General features: G+C 42.7%; 1 protein-coding gene across 1 annotated transcript in view; it reads left to right on the top strand.

Moving 5' to 3' along the window:
* Window positions 1–17954, top strand: part of PRKCA (protein kinase C alpha) — a 209195-nt gene that overhangs the window by 142195 nt on the left and 49046 nt on the right. The window contains exons 4-5 of the mRNA XM_081934404.1: window positions 5862–5973; window positions 9508–9636. Coding sequence (XP_081790530.1) covers window positions 5862–5973; window positions 9508–9636 — 241 coding nt within the window. The remainder of the gene's footprint in view (window positions 1–5861; window positions 5974–9507; window positions 9637–17954) is intronic.

Genomic DNA, 17954 nt, shown 5'->3' with positions numbered 1-17954 from the left:
TGCCTTCTTTCCCTCCTGCTTATCTATGCTTCCTTCCTTCCTTGCACCTCCCTCCCTTCTGCCTGCCTGCCTTCTTTCCTCTTTCCCTATCCTCCTATCCTTCCTTTCTCCCTCCCTCCTTCCCTGCCTCCCTTCCAGTTCCCTCCTTCCTCTTTCCTCCTGCCTGCCTGCCTTCTTTCCCTCCTGCTTATCTATGCTTCCTTCCTTCCTTGCACCTCCCTCCCTTCTGCCTGCCTGCCTTCTTTCCTCTTTCCCTATCCTCCTATCCTTCCTTTCTCCCTCCCTCCTTCCCTGCCTCCCTTCCAGTTCCCTCCTTCCTCTTTCCTCCTGCCTGCCTGCCTTCTTTCCCTCCTGCTTATCTATGCTTCCTTCCTTCCTTGCACCTCCCTCCCTTCTGCCTGCCTGCCTTCTTTCCTCTTTCCCTATCCTCCTATCCTTCCTTTCTCCCTCCCTCCTTCCCTGCCTCCCTTCCAGTTCCCCCCTTCCTCTTTCCTTCTGCCTCCTTCCTGCCTGCTTGCCTTCTTTCCTCTTTCCCTCCGGCGTGTCTGCTTTTCTTTCCTTCCTTCCACCTCCCTTCTGCCCTTCTTCCCTCCCTCCCTGCCAGCAGCTCCTCCAGCATCCCAGCTGGAAGCAGCAGCACAACAGTCGCCGTTACCAGGGGCGAAGGGGTGGCGGTGGCAAGATCGGGCAATAGCCGCCCCTTTGTCCCTTCCCCAACAGCGGCTGTTGCGGTGGAGCTTCCAGACGGAATGCTGGCGGTGGAGCTGCTGGCGGGGAGGCGAGCTACGCGGTGGCGAAGACGGGCAGTCCCATGCTTCCCTCCCTCCCACCCCCGCCCGAGCAGGCTTCTTGCACAGCTCCAGCCCGCGGCTCCAATGAAAATCCACAGTCCGAAGTGCTGCCACTTCCAGGCGGCATATATTATGCCTCGCCCACGCCTTCGCCGCCGTTGCACCCAGATGGAAAGGGAGCCTTCGCGCCCCCCTTTACGGAGCCTCGCGCCCCCCAGGGGGGCACGCCCCACTATTTGAGAACCGCTGATTTAAGATGTTAAGACTAGACAAAAAGGTATTTGATTACATCATTTTTATAATACTGATTCATTTCTGCAGTTATCTACTTGTACTTGAAAGCATTGTGGAGCAAAATATGTGTTGTCAGAGTTATGCCTATTCATAGTCATCATTCTAAATGCTAATTTATTAAAATGCATTTGTTTTCTCTCTCTCTCAAATTACAGCGTATTGGGAATTCAAACATATATCCTTTAGTTTTCACAGTTAAAGGGAGAATTGGCCTAATGTTTTTGATTATTAAAATCCTATTCTGCTAATTGTGTAAAATATGTAAAAAATTAAAAGTTATTTTTAATGTCATCATCTCATGAAATGCTAAGAAAAGCTATCTGGTCAGATCAGTACTGTGATGGGATTCAAAAAAAATTACTACTAGTTCTGTGGGCATGGCTTGGTGGTCATGGTGTGGCTTGGTGGGTGTGGCAGGGGAGGGATACTGCAAAATCCCCATTCCCTCCCCACCCCACTAACCTGCTTTCCAGCTCCGTTCTCCTGTTCAGGGCAACAAAAGGAGATCAGCTGGGAGGCAGCGGGGGCGGGGCCAGCCTATTTGCCGGTTCTCTGAACTACTCAAATTTCTGCTACTGGTTCTCCAGAACCTGCTGAATGCCACCTCTGGATCAGTATCAGTGCATTATATACAGACATGAGACAAAATACTCTGTCTATTTAGCTATCATATTCAAGTGTGCATACAATTTGAAGTCTGGAGTTGTGTATTTGCAATTCAGCCTGATTTTAATGTTTCATATAAACTATAGTATTTAAGATTTGTTATTTGTCTTCATCAATGTTGCCTTCGTATGAATGATCACTGCAGACAGAATCTAAAACAGAATCTTGCAAATATCAAATGTAATAAGTTAATCTTATTGAAGAATAGTTATCTAAGGCATAGAAAACTTATTTCTGATCCAGTATTCATTGCTACTGTTGTTTTGTAATCGGCAAATGTCTTTTTAAGTGTTTTCTACTGTGTGTTTTCAAAATACATGTTACATTAATATAATATACATTATCCCCATCTTCATCTATTCTAAGGATAGACTTTCTATAGTTTTCCAGCATTTATCCTGGAAATTTGTTAGGGCAAGATTATTATTGGCTATCTCACCTTTTTTCTTTCCAATCTTTTAAGTGGCTCTTGCAGAATTTCCTAATTACACAAGTAGCCATTTTCCCAGTAGCATTATTTGGCACCTTAGAACTAATCCACAAATCTTTTAGACAACTCTGAAATAAAATCTGTGGAACACTGTAGAAGGACCAACACTGACAACTTGAGGCAACACAGATCTGGGTTCCTTGGCTCACAGCAGTCCTTTTATTAAGAACTTGAGTAGTGAAAAACCTTTAGGCTTACTAGCTCTTTTATGTACCCCGTAGGGAACTGTAGTAGGAGACATTAATTATTTTCTTTAGAAGGCAGTTTAATCCAGGCATCAAAATGAAACGAGAAAACTTTTCAACACCTCAGTGCTATTAGTGAAGAGGCTTTTTAGCGTTACTTTATGTTACTTAACCAGACTTACCAACATATTCATATGCTGAAGACAATTTACTGGTAGAAATGCATTGCCACATATCTCTGTTGTGTTTCCCAATTATGTTTCAAAATCATAATTTCTAAACAGCTATTTGTAATTCATCTGTCGGCAAAGTGACCACAATGCAGAAGACAGTCAGTTACTGGCCTGACCATTGCAGGGGTTTGCAACAACAGGTTTTCCAGTTGTGGAAATATACTGGGGATAAGGGAGTCTGCTTAGAATGTCTAACCCTGTATTATTCTATACCTTCAGATTCAAATATACATTGATGGGGCAGCTAAATAGTGGGATTTGGACTCTGCTACCAGATGCTTTAAGTGGCTTCTCTGTTGAGAAGTTTTGCTGATGGGACCAGAAAGATGTCTGTGTTAGCAAAGCTTTGAGGGGCATTTTGTTGGCTCCTTGGGCTAGGGGATTGTGGGAAATGCAGAGTGCTGAAATCTTGAATGTTTCAAATTATAGTATAAATTTTAATAGATCTGAGACCTCAGTTTATTGGTGTCCTATTCTAGGGTTAGAGGACTCAGTGGCTCAGTTGCTAAGACACTGAGCTTGTCGATCAGAAAGGTCAGCAGTTCAGCAGTTCGAATCCCTAGCACCGCGTAATGGAGTGAGCTCCCGTTACTTGTCCCAGCTTCTGCCAACCTAGCAGTTCGAAAGCACGAAAAAATGCAAGTAGAAAAATAGGGACTACCTTTGGTGGGAAGGTAATAGCTCTCCGTGCCCCCTTGGCATTTAGTCATGCCGACCACATGACCATGGAGACGTCTTCAGACAGCGCTGGCTCTTTGGCTAAGAGACGGAGATGAGCACTGCCCCTAGAGCTGGAAATGACTAGCATGCATGCATGGGGTGGGGGAGAGGGACCTTTACCTTTACCAGATGCTTATTGCCATTAAGATAAAGATTTGGTACATGCATTCAGAAGCTCATCTCCCTCCACAAAGATGCTGCTAGGCAATTTTCAAGGATCAAAAGGGATTGTAGATTGCAGAAGCCAAATGATTCCTGTATGAAGAATCCATTAATTGCAGAAGTTAAGACATCATTTTTCAGAAGGCTAGGATGATAATGTTAGTAAATTGTGAGTGATTGTGTAAGTTGGAGAATAATTGCCTATTGTCAAAACAAGCAGAAAGACAAGGAACTCCTGTACCTTTTGAGACGAAATGCTGATTTCTCCCCCACCCTCCATTTAAAATGCAATTGACTTTGGAATTGGAGAGATAGATAATGTGCTGATAAAGGCATTTCTGCCAGAAATATAAATAATTGTATGCCAGTGGCTTTCTAGCTGTGCAATTCTTCTTCTTTTTTTCCAATTCCTGCTTCCGAAAGAAGTTGAAAGAAGATAGATATGAGAGAGAGGGGGAGGGAGAGAGATGGGGTGGGGTGGAGCAGACAGACAGACAGACAGGATCACAAATATTAATCAAGCATCAGTAACCTTTTAAAATTTTTATGGTGCCATACTTGTCACTTCTGAGAGTTTTCAATGGCCTCTCATCTTGAAACTATACATCATAGTTATTGAAATCTTGTTGGGAAATCTAAATAGCCTGAAATAGATGTTATTGATCTTAACAGTTGTTTGTGACAGGACTAAATCCAGCAGATAGTTCCATTTAAAATGCTTTGTACAAATTATTGAATTACTAATATCTTGTCATTGAGTGGCACTTTGTATAATTTTTGGGTGAATATGCATCACATTTTTTAAAGTCACACCATAAAAAATAATGAAAGCTTTGCCTCTGAAGTGCAGCTGAACTAGCGGGTCTAACATTAATTTTTTATTAGATGTTTTTATATGTCATTCTGCCTCCCCCTAGAGGGGCATTTTATATTCTTCTCCATTGTGGATATTTTTTATCTTTCTGAAATTTTTCATAAAATAATTTTGTGTGAATAATGCATACAAGAATCTATCCAGAGAGTATCTATACATGACATTGAACACTTGAATTTCTCTGTGGAATTGTTGGCAGGAACTAAAAAATTGCACTTTATTCATTAAACCACTTCAAATCTGGATCTTTGCTACTGTAGCTTGCTACTGGATCTTCTGGATCTTTTGCTCCTGTAGATTAAAAAAACAATTCTTAGAACCTCATTGGCCTACAGATGTCTGCATACATCAATAGACTGAAAAGATAACTTTGTACCTAGCAAAAGTTCTAAACTTGATGCAGAAAATTATTATCGTACAGATGCGAGATTATCTTTTTGTTATTGTATCCTATTAATTACAGACATACATAATATATTTGTATTGGAACATACTCTTCTTGGTATTATTGTTCCTGCATTTTATAAACTGGTAAGATTTTCTAACGTTTGTGACTTGATACAAGTTTAGACTTGTGTCTAAAAAATAACTTCCATGTAAATATTTGTAAAGAATTTTCTGTCTTGACCCAGAGAAAATGGATAATTTCTTTCCCAAACTCTATAAAAACGAATAAGGGGCATTATTATAGGAACATTGGAAGCTGCTTTAAAGTAGGGCACAGTATTTGTCCTTCTCACATAGTCTTAAAGTAGAAAAGGGTCTTTTTTTTTCATTGCATGTAGCTTCGTGTTATTGGAAATGTCAACCATTAAACCTGCAGTCTAAACCAAGCACCTACCACCTCTTCTCTGTAAAATCCCACTTGAAGGAACGAAAATTCCTTGGGGGTAGTTTTAAGTTAAGTTGTTGATAAGAATGTAGAATATGTTTTCTATGCTATTTCCGCCAGTTCAAGTTTCTTTAAGTAGCAGTCAAAGACCATAGTACGCAACCACAATTTTGGTTGTATTTCAGCCAGAATATCACAACGTTCCAAAAAATAATTTTCTTATGTTCAAGTGATCTTTGCAGGAAGCACGCTGAAGTGTGTGTATACACTCACACACACACATGCACACACACACACACACACAAGTAATAATAGAAAGGAGTAGATAATAGTATCTTTGTATTTGGCATAGAGTGTTTTCTGATTTTTTTTTAGTTTTATTATAATATTACACACAAACTCAAAGTCAAATGTACCTAATTTTGTTACATTATAGGATTTTATTTATTTATTTAAGGAACGCACAATTATTGTCCATGGAGATATATGTATTCTGCAAGGAGTTGTACGTGGATTTGTAATTCAGAAACTTTCATTTAACATTTGACAACATTAATGTCTTTAATTTCATTGATTGACGGGTAACATGACTCTGGCATTTCTCTTCTTTTTAGGATCCAAGAAGCAAGCATAAGTTCAAAATCCACACATATGGGAGCCCAACATTTTGTGACCATTGTGGTTCATTACTTTATGGACTTCTGCACCAAGGGATGAAATGTGACAGTAAGATATTTATTTCATGCAGTTTATTTTTATTAAAAAAATCAACGAAGCCATTAGAGTTGTGCCTAACTACTTTCCAGTAAAATTTATTGTAGTTCCTGTTAATTACAAATGTAGTAGTCCATTTGAAATGAATATTTCAACACATCTAGCAAAAAAAACCGTAAATGAGAAGAGCTTTTTATCATGTTGATTTTTTTGTAGCCATATATTAATGGAAACTTACTGGAAGAAAGAAGCATTATATTCAATCAACAGTTGACCTGCAATGTTATGATAAAAGCCCAAGCATTAAAAAAAATAATGGCAGTTTGTGGCTTCATAATAAAGCCTTCATAATGCTTGTTCACTATTCTTTTTGTTTTTTGGTTGATTCACCCTTGCAAATTGCCACCACTAGAAGAACCCACTTTGTTCTGGGGAATTGACTTCCCTATAAATAAAGCATTAGGGCCATTGCTAAAAAGTGTGTGAAATTTTGGCTATTGCCATATGATTTCCATTGGAGCAACCCAGTGGAGCTGGCAACAGAAGCTAGTGCACCCAAGTCTCATACAATAGACCCACGAGTGAGTTCTTTTACTGTGTCATTCCCAGGGAATTACGGTAGTTGAAATATGGAAAACTAGAAGGATGTAGATGAGTATAAATATCCAATGCTATAAAAATCAGGACTCTCACACCAAGGTATCTGAACTTACTGATCACTGCTTAGATAAATGCAAAGACCACATATCCCTTCCTATTTCAATTTTATCAAGAAAAGTAAAATTAATTTATGCTGCATCAGGTAGAAGGAGAGAAGTTGAAAAAAATGGAGTGGGGACAGTGCCTCACAAACAATTTCACAACATAACCTAAGGCAGTTTGTCAAATTCTAAGTATAGGGTAACCTGCTACTAGGACTGCAACGGTAGCTGCAACAAAGAGATGAATAAAAACAGCTGTTGTCAGAAAGTACACAAACTGCTGTTTCTCCTCATGTGGTTTGAATAGAACTCCTCTTCAATAGCTATAAAAATAGCAAGCTGTCACCTATGACTAATTAAATGGCTTGGAAGCTATTTTGGGGATTCCTTAGAAACCTTCTCCTGTGGAGTCCTTGATGCTCTCTGAGCTTGCATATATTTAATTACCCAGCTAGGAAACAACATCAGTGCAAGTAAATATGGACTTTGCTTTCTGTTTGTATACAGTAACTTGCCTTGATTTTCTCGCTTATGGTTCTTTGATTGGGTATTGTTAATATTCCATCAATTCCCCACTACAGTAGAACCTCTGGTCGCAAACGCTTCTGACCATGATCAAATTGGGTTCTGACCAAAAAATTCTCCATTTTTTTTTCAGGCTAATTTCCTCTTCCACACCATTTTTTGTAAGCGCCAAATTTCCAATATTAGGTTGGTTCACGATGAAATCAGGTTGGGACCAAAGTTATGGAACAAATTATGGTCGTGACCAGAGATTCTACTGTACATTGCAAATATATTATCAATTCTCCACTATAGTGCTTTCAGAAAATCAAAGACCTAAAAATAAAAGATGAAATTATGGTTTCATTCAGTGTCACAGAACTCTTCACATACATAGATCCAGAACCAGCAAAAGAATCCACGCAGTAGTACTACACAACTCACCTGACCTAGCTAAATACTCTTAAGATTAAAATACCCAGAATCATGGACCCCATCAACCTCTGCCTCACTACCTACATGCAGTTTAATTGACAGATATATGAACAAATCAGAAAAACATCCATAGGATCACCATTCTTAGGACTTATAGAAGAGACGACAGCATCTGGAAAACACAGCACTTCCACGCAAACAGCCAAATATATGTATATATATCTGATATGTAAATGAAACCTTTGTCATAATAAATAAGGAACAATGAGAGAAGACACAAGAAACCATCAACAACAGCTTCAAAAATAAAATTCAACACAGAAGAAGAAAGCAATAATGTGCTATTCTTTCTGGATCTCTTCATCAGCAGAGGAAACAACTGCAAAAAAAGCCCAGCATTTTAACCACTGTGCTACAGTGAGTTTCACTTGTAATGACTCCCTACATTCCCATGGCTTAATGGTTGGCTTTGAGAAAAATCAGGCGTTCTTAAGACTTTGTTTCTTATGGAAGAAAGACAAAGAACTCTTTCAGTTTTTCTGCCTTTCAACATGTGTTGCTGTTTCCCACTCCTAGATATGAGAATGTTGCATAACTAGGTTTACCTCTAGAATTAAAATTGTGTCTATAATTTCTGAAGAGATTCTAATGTCAAGGTATAAAGATACACTTTTCCCTAATATGGAAGAACTAAAAATTAGATATCTCAATCCTTACATTTTGATTCAGCAGTTTTATTGTCAAACAAAGCACTTGTCAAGACTTGGATTAAAAATAGTTGTGGTCAATTATTTTCCCAAACAGATTTTTTAAAAATCAACCCAGAAAGAATTTTTCACATGATGTTTCCTAGGGAATAGCTAAAACATATAATTCTCTTGCTAATATAAGGCAGTTTTCCCGTTGAGATTTTTATTAATGGAACCACTATGTACGCATTAATGGATGCTCAAAACCAAAAGCATTGAAATAGTAATCGATAGCTATACAGTCTTTTAAAATACCTGGAATTTAATGGTTGGCCAGAGGTCAGTCCCGAAAAAGAGGAGATCTTATCTTGCTGGGTGTGTTTTTATTTTCATTTTGCTTTCTATAAAACCCTAGCACCGTGATGTCGAACCTATGGCATGCATGCCACAGGTGGCAGGCGGAGCCATATTTCCTGGCACAGCAGCCCTCAGCTCCAGTGCGCATGTGCGTGCCGGTCAGCTGATTTTCAGTCTTCCAGAGGGCTGGGGGAGGCCGTTTTCGCCCTGCCCAGGCTTCAGGAAAGCCTCCGGAGCCTGGGAAGGGCGAAAACTCACACGCATGTGCGGTGGTGAGGGTTGCACATGGATACTCAGGTGGCGGAGTCACACACACATGCGCGGTAGCGTGCACACACACAGCATTGTCACCCCTTTAGAAAAAGGTTAAGTCATCACTGCCCTAGCAGGTATTCAACCAACTTATGTTTCCCCACATTTTCCTCTTTATTTTCATCTAAATGCCACCCATCTAGTTTTTAATGTTTAAACTGGCATCATTAAAATTTGTCTCAACACTTATTTGGTATGTTGGGGAATCATTGACTATGGTCAGATTTGTCATATGCCTCTGTATGATTTGTGTAAAAGCAGTCTTCAAGGTTGCAGCAGAAATGGCTGTTTTTACTCAAAATCATTTTCCTCTGACAGAGAAGATACTTGCTTTCATTCATGGGAAGATACTGCAAACGCACTTCTTACCTTACGTACTGAATGTGAAAAAAACATTTTTTTTGAGTGGACTATAAATTGACAAGCTTTCCCTAATAGCCGAGAGGAAAGATCAACTTCCCTGGCAATGTGAAACTGGTAGTGCCAATTAGTTATGTCTGTCCTTTTCACTCCCTAGGGTGTTAAATTATTTATTTTATGACTTTCAGCCTGTGATATGAATGTTCACAAACAATGTGTAATAAATGTTCCAAGTCTTTGCGGAATGGATCACACGGAAAAAAGAGGGAGGATTTATTTGAAGGTTGAAGTGACTGGTGACAAGTTGGAAGTCACAGGTAAGGAAAGCTTCTTAGATGTAATGTGGCTTATTTAAGGATGCTTTCATTCATTTATATTGAATAGCTTTGAGGCAATAAGCATTAAAAAATGGCTTATGTACTATATTCAGTAAAACTTCAGCCTCTGGCTGGAACAAAGGATTAATGAATTCCTTTGAACTGAAGGGTGTAATAGGCTTACTATCCACATAAGAACGTATCCAGCATCCATGGCTGGAAAGTGAGGATGGAAACAGTCTGCTTTGGGGCTTCCAGGAAGGAACAGCATGTCCTTTTGGCCTAATTCAGCTAAGGAAAAAAATCCCTTGAAATAGTAATTGATTACAAACTGAATAGAAGTCAGCAATGTGATGCATCTGCAAAATAGGCACATGCCTGTGGAGGTGCTTAGTAGATTAGGAGAAGATCCCACCTCCACTCTATTTACGCATTGATTCCTTTTTATCTAGTTCTTGGTCAATTGTAATGTTTTAATTCCTAATGCTTTTAATGTTCTTATTCTTTTATATCACACTTTGATATTGTTGTAAGCTGCCCAAAGTCCACTTGACAGTGAGATGGGTGACATAGCAATAAATAAATCAACATATTCAGAGAATGTCATTGTGGATGATCAGGCAACTAGAGCCTAAATCTTAAGAGGCAAATGTGAAGGAAGTTGGTATTTTAGCTTTGGGGTGTGTGTGTGATAAGGTACTTTAAGTGTCAGCTGTCACAGACAGATACATCAGAATCTCTCCTTTATTTTTTCAGAGTATAGAAAATAAACACTGTATTTAAGTTTTGTTAAAATTGAAGGCTAGGAAACAGCTTCCCAACACTAACATGAGTTTTGACTGAGGAATTAATTTACCCGAAAAGCTGATGGGCCACCCTTTACTGCAGGGGTGTCCAAACTTGGCAACTTTAAGACTTGTGGACTTCAACTCCCAGAATTCCCCAGCCAGCGCTGGCTGGGGAATTCTGGGAGTTGAAGTCCACAAGTCTTAAAGTTGCCAAGTTTGGACACCCCTGCTTTACTGAATGTATTGGCTGGAAGTAGACCTCCATCTGTTAGGAATGCATTTGCTTGGGTGACTATACTGAACGAAGAACGTTATGATTCTATCTTCATCTGAAAGTACAAAAATAGAAAATGAAACAAGAAAGCTAGATGTTTTGTTTTCTTTGTTATTTTTAAATACTTTTTAAATAGATAGTTGAATCATGTTTCGGTGTAACTGACAAAATGCAGGCAGCTCAGTCCTACTGCTCAAGGTAGATTGGTTTCCTTTCAACTTTAGTGACCTCTCTGAAGCAGCAGTCCATGAAAATGAAAACTAAGCTTTCCGCAGACTCTTTTTTCAAATTAGGAAAGACAAAGTAATTTTAAGTCTATTTTTATTCGTAGATTATTGGCAATATAATTAACACTGAATTTAGCAGCCGCTATCTGTAATATTTCTAGCATTTTCTATGACAAGGTTATTATGCTCACAGCAAACGTTTTTGCAAGAATGAAATCGGAAGTCTCTTCCTTTTAATGTGTGTATGATAGAGATAGTTGGCTGATTTCTTTCATGTCCAATGTAGTAGTTCTTGGTGTGACAATGAAATGTCAGTCCGTAGTCCTTTTCTTCGGTTGTCTGCTGCTTCCTGCATCCTAGGAAAACTTTGTGCTGTACTGTTCTCTAATATAAGACATATATAACCTGTTTCTTCATTCATTCAGTCCTCATGAGTGTTACAGGTAGTCCTCAATGTACAACCAAAACTGAGCCCAAAATTTCTGTTGCTGAGTAAGCTCATTTGTTAAGTGAGTTTTGCTGCAACAGTCGTAAGTGTGGAAAACAGTCACAAGTTACTTCTTTCAGTGCTGTAATTTTGAATGACCCCTAAACGAACAGTTGTAAAATAAACACTACCTGTATTTCTTTTGGGATTAAATTTTAAGTTTAAGGTTTGTTTACCATGGACTGATCAATATTGATCATTTGTTAAAATTAGAGACACAGCTTCTATTACTAATCATTGGTACCAACTGTTTTGTCTGGGACAGAAGAAGTGTGTAGCATGGAGGCAGTGGTGGGTTCCTGCCGGATCGCACCGGATCGCGCGCTCCCTTTCGGCGCTAAACCCCGAAGTACGGTCTTGCCCCGCCCCTGGCGACGGGACGACGCTTGCCTGCGCACCACCAGCTCGGCTGGGACCGGAGACGTTTCCTCAGCAGAGCGGAGCGCCTGAAAGGGACGCAGGCTCAGTCTGCCAGGCTGCCACCGCTCCACTGAAGACATTGCTGAGCAGAGAAACGTCTCCGTTCCCAGCCGAGCTGGTGGAGCGCAGGCAAGCGTCGTCCCGTCACCAGGGGCGGGGCAAGACCGTACTTCCGGGTTTAGCGCCGAAAGGGAGCGCGTGATCCAGTGCGATCCGGCAGGAACCCACCACTGCATGGAGGACTCCGACTCCCATCATGCGTACCATATCACGATAGTACATCCAGCAATCCAAACCCCAGATAATATAAGGCAGTGTTTCTCAACCTTGTCTGCTTGAAGATGTGTGAACTTCAGCTCCCAGAATTCCCCAGCCAGCAAAGGGAGTTCAAACACTGATGTAAGACACAAAAGAATCTGGTAGGGAAATCTACCTTAACAAAACTAGCTGGCCTGATATTTCAAGAGAACCACCAATGGTGGATGCTATTTTCTCTATTCTCGTAGCCCCGGATAGCTGAGGGAGAGGAAAATTATGGGGGAGCTCTCCTCACAACTTGAGGTGGAAGGAAGCATGATATTCTTAGCCTGGCAAGATGTAGGAGTGTCAGTATTCTGAATCATCTTCCGGAAAGCGGTATTGAGTTACCTCTAATTTTTGCTGATCTTGGGGCTTAATTTAGTGTTACCCAGGGCAGAATTCTGTAGGAGTCTGAATCAGACTTCCAATTGCTCTTAAAATGCATTGTGCGAAATAAATAAATAAAGTAGGCCTTACTTTGCCAGATGCCCTGAAGGTAGAAAAGGCAGTTAAAGCAGATGCAAAACTGACAGTGTCACATAAGCCTTGAAGCACTGAGGGAATTACTATCCACCTCCACCCTGCTGCTAGTACAGTACTTTATCTTTTCTCTATTGTATGCTTCTCCTCCTCCTCCTCCTCCTTCTGTCTCTTTTAACTCTTTTAACTCTTTTGATTTGCCCTGCTAAAAGAGAGCACACGGCCTGCTTTTATAGTCCTATAGCAAATTGGAAGAAAGGGATGTGGTCTGTTTTGTTTTTGTTTATTTGGTGGTTTTTTGGGGGGGGGTTAGTTGGTGGGCAGTTGCCTATTAGCGGAACTACGTCCTCCCTTTTTTCCTTCCTTGATTCTTCACAATCACCTCTGACGGGGATGTCTGGAAGAGCAGCTCTTCTTGAAGGACGCCTGACCTTTGTTTTCTTTGCTTTTTGCCTGTCATGCACAATTCTTGTAGCAACAGTCTGGAAAAAAGAATGCTTTTTCTTTCTCAAATGGCTGGTTTGGTCATTTGGGGCAATTACACGGGTAGAGACTTTCTACTTATAAAATAGTAGACTCCGAGACCCTATAAATAAAGCTAAATGAGAATAGCCGAATAACAGGGCTGGAAAGGACCTTGGAGGTTTTCAGGTCCAATCTCCTGCTCAAGCAGGAAATCCTATACCAGTGATGGCTAAGCCTTTTGTTGCTGAGTGCCCAAAGCATGCACGTGTAACCCCAAAATGCAATGCAAGCACGCCCCCCCCCCCAATGCATGCCCCCCTGCCTCCCGTTTTGGGTTCCAGGTTGGTGCAGGAGGTCTTTCAGGCCCAAAATGGGTTGTGGGGTGGGGCGCGCATGCATGCAAATCCTCAAAATGCAATGCGAGGGCCCCGCGCACATGCGCCCCACCCCCATGAAACCAGAAGACCAGCTGGCTGGTGGGAGGTGCGCATGCTTCCATGGTGGAGCTGGACTGAGACGACGGCTATCATACCCGCAAAGAGGGCTCTCGGTGCCACCTGTGGCACACATGCCATAAGTTTGCCCACGGCCCTATACCGTTTCAGACAAATGGTTGTCCAATCTCTTCTTAAAAACCTCCAGTGATAGGAGCACCCACAACGTCAGGAGGCAAACCCGTTCCTCTGATTAATTGTTCTCACTGTCAGGTAAGTTTTCTTTAGTTCTAGGCTGGATCTCTCCTTGAAAGATTTTCACCCGTTACTCCTTGTCCTGCCCTCGGGTGTTTTAGAGAATAGACTTACTTCCCTCTACTGTGTGACAATCCCTCAAACATTGGAAGATTGCTATCATGTCACACACAAACACATAGTTCTTCTCTTTGTTAGACTAGACATATCCAGTTCCTGCAACCATTCATTGTATGTTTTAGCCTCCAGCTCTCTAATCATCTTTGTTGCTCTTCTTTGCAATCTTTCTAGGGCAGAGTTCCCCAACAATTCCAGCTTTGTGGACTGGCTGGGGTGGGGGAGAAGGGATGGTTCCACGTGAGCAGCCAGAAAGCACACATGAATGCACGCAGCTCCATTTGTGTGAGCAGCGTGCATGTCCACCTGCTGCTCATACAAATGGAGTGTGCACGCATGCATTCACCCGCTGCTTGCACAAGCCAGAAGGGTTGCATCAGATTTTTGGGCAACTGCAGTACATTGCTAGCTCATACTTAAATGGTTGTCCTCTAGGACTCCTAAATCCCTAGATCACAGTGACTGATGTTGAGCCAGCTACCATCTATTCTATACTTGTGCATTTGGTTTTTCTTGCCTAAGTATAAAACTTTACTTTTCTCACCGCTGAAATGCATTTTGTTGGATAGGACCCAGTTTTCAAGTCTGTCAAGATCCTTCTGGATCTAAAGTGTTGGCTATTCCTTCCAACTGCCAGTTTAGCATTATCTGAAAATTTGATGAGTTCTCCTTCTAGATCCTCATCTAAATTGTTTATGAAAATGTTGAAAAATACTGGGGCTAAGACAGAAACTTGGGGTACTCCTGCATGCTTCCCTCCATGTAGATGTAGTCCTGTAGTTCCAGGACTGTTATGTATTGAATGTATATATTGTAGTTGTGTTAAGCCCTGCTAAAGTGAAACTAACCTTAGATGACCTTCACTGTTAGCTCCAACTGTTTGGAGGGAAACTTAGAGCATTCATATTTGGGCGGGTTTTTCAAGCATTATGATTGGTTAAGGCCCTGTGGGCCCAGAGTATAAATTACAGGCATTTGCCTTCTGTTCCTCAGTTCCAGTTTTGAGTCAATAAGTGCTGTTGTAGCTATGCTGGTCTTGTTCTTGCCTACTGAAGCCCACTATACAATAAAGACTACATGTTGAATACCGTTTGACAACCAGTTACAAATCCATCTGTGGTACTGCTGTCATTCCACATTTTTCTATGCTTTACTGAAGTCCAAGTATACAATATCCACAACATTTCACTGGTCCACCATGTTAGTTACTTGTTCTAACTACAGTGGTTTCCACCAAGGTCTTCTGTTCCGGTGGGAACAGAGGTTTAATCCTATTGGTCGAAGGCTCTGACAGCTCCCTATAAAAGGGGTGCTGTCAGACTCAACCTTCGCTGGATTGTTCTCACTTTTTGCACTTAATAAAAAGCTGTTGTTACCGTTAAGCCTGTTTGTGCCTATCCATTACCCAATCTAACACTGGCGACGAGGATGGGCTTGGAAGGCAACTAGGCGAACCGAAAGAGCATAGCAATCCAGCAAGTACATCCAGCCCGGAGCTCAGCGCGGCTTCGAGCAGCCATTTTTGAGCGGCAAACTCAAAACACCCTCTGAACACAAAATGGCCATGCACGCCCCACCCACTCTGTATGACCCAGTCACCGAGCACTGGGACTCGTACATGCTACGATTTGACTGCTTCCTCGAGGCAAATGACCGCATGGGCCTTCCTGAAGGCTGCAAGAAGAACATGTTCCTTGGATACTGTGGCCGGGAAGTGTTCGAGATGGCGAAAGACCTCTCTGAGCCGACACCGCTACAATCAGTCGCCTGGTCCGTGCTTCAGCAGACGTTGAGGACCCACTATGCGCCCAAGCCATCCAAGCACGTTTGCCAGCATGAGTTTAACATCAGGAGCCAGAAAGAGGGCGAGTCGATTAATGAGTACGTTGCGGCACTTCGCAAGGCTGAAGTGTACTGTGACTTCCGAGACCTGGACGAGTTGATTCTTGACTGCATAATTTGCGGCGTACGGGACATTAATCTACAGAGGAGTTTACTTGCTAAATCTAACCTCACTCTGCAGATTGCCTTGGATGAAGCCAGAGCATCCGAATCAGCCATCAAATATACTCAGACTCTGCAGCGCCAAAGCGCTTCACAAGACGCACAAAAGAGTACACGCGTACATCGCGAGGCTGTAGAGCCTGAGAGCTCAGAAGGCAAAGAAGATAACAGCTGCCACATGCGCAGTAGCCGCGCCCAGCCAGCGCGCAAATTCAAACCGTGTCTCCCGCCTTGCGCTAGCTGCGGAGGAGACCATGCCAGATCAGCCTGCCATTTCTGCGACACAACCGGCCAGCACTGTGAGCGAAGGACACATCACCAAGGTGTGCCGGAGCGAATTCCCTGCCACTGCCTGGTAGCCTAGAAGCGCACCAAACCGCCAATGGAGGCCCAGCCAAGGGGCCTGGCAGAAGCCATGACGGCGCTCAGAGGGCAACAATAGAGTCACCTACCACACGTCAATTGCCCAAGTCCGCACCAGGCAGCCAAAAAAGCTGAAGGTCACAGTCCTCATCAAGGACTCTCCATGTGAGATGGAGATCGACATTGGGTCATCACTGACCATCATACCGTGGTCTACCCTAAAGCAGGGTATCCCTAGCCTAAAGAAGCAGCATCTTTGCACCCCTGACATCTGCCTATGCGATTACCAGGGAAACCGGGTCCCCATCGTGGGCCAAGGCACCTTCCAGGTGAAGTTCAAGCAGTTCAGCGGGAAACAATGGTCAGGGGCAACCCGCAGAGCCTCCTAGGGCTAGATTGGTTCCATGCCCTGGGCCTACAGGTGTCCGGTATCAACGCCTTGAAAGATGAGGGCACTGAAGCCATCTTTAAGGAGTTTGAGGACGTCTTTGGCACCGGTCTGGGTAAGTATGTGAGGACTCCAATTTCCTTTAGTTTGGACCCCAACATAGCCCCAATAAGGCTAAAACCCAGGAGAGTACCTTTTGCTCTCCGCCCCAAAATTGACAGGGAAATTGACAAGCTTGTAGGCCAGGGAATCCTAGAGCCAGTCGATCATGCATGCTGGGAGACCCCTATAGTTACACCTGTCAAATCTGACAGGTCTGTCCGCATCTGCACGGACTACAAGTGCACAATAAAAAAAGCGCTACAACAAAGCGGCTACCCCATACCCATTGTACAGCACCTCCTTCATTCATTAGGCCCTGGAAATTTTTTTGCTAAATTGGACATGGCGCAGGCATACCAACAATTGCCTGTAGATGGCGCTGCGGTGGAGGCCCAAACCATTGTGACACACAGGGGTGCATTCAAATGTCACCACCTGCAATTCGGCGTTAGTATTGCCCCTGGACTGTTCCAAAGCGTCATGGAACGGCTTTTGCAGGGGATTCCAGGAGTCGTCCCCTATTTCAACGACATCTTGGTATTGGCTAGAAATGAGGCGCAACTTTTCAAACGTGTACGAACAGTTTTGGCTTGAATTAGAGACAAGGGCCTCCGTCTCAAAAAAGAAAAATGCCAGATTAACGTGCCAAGGGTTGAATTCTTAGGGTACCTAATCGATGGCTCTGGGATTCACCTGACCACACAAAAAATCAAAGCAATTCAGTACGCCCCCACACCTCACAATCAAACCGAGCTGCAGGCGTTCCTTGGGCTCCTTAATTTCTACAGCGTCTTTCTTAAACAGAAAGCCACCGTTTCTGAGCCCTTACACCGTCTCCTGGCTAAGAATGTGAAGTGGTCCTCGAGCAGAGCCGAGGCTGCCGCATTTGCCGCGGTAAAACGATTCCTGTTAGCAGACTCCTTTCTAGTACAATACAGCCAGACCCTGCCATTGTTGCTGACCTGTGACGTTTCCCCATTTGGCATCGGCGCCGTCCTCAATCATCGCATGCCCAACGGAACCAAAGCCCTTATTGCATTTTACTCCAGGACCTTGTCTGCCACAGAGCAGAACTACAGCCAGCTGGACCGTGAGGCTTTGGCTGCAGTGGTTGGAGTAAAGAGGTTCCATGAGTATCTGTATGGCTGGGACTTCGAACTGGTTATGGACCACAAGCCGTTTTTGGGCTTACTGGCTGGGGACTGACCTGCCCC

The sequence above is a fragment of the Natrix helvetica genome (genome assembly GCF_964273705.1).
Source record: "Natrix helvetica genome assembly, chromosome: 1".
NCBI lineage: Eukaryota > Metazoa > Chordata > Lepidosauria > Squamata > Natricidae > Natrix > Natrix helvetica.
The sequence above is the reverse complement of the archived record's forward strand: the minus strand, read 5'-3'. Positions and strand labels throughout refer to the sequence as shown.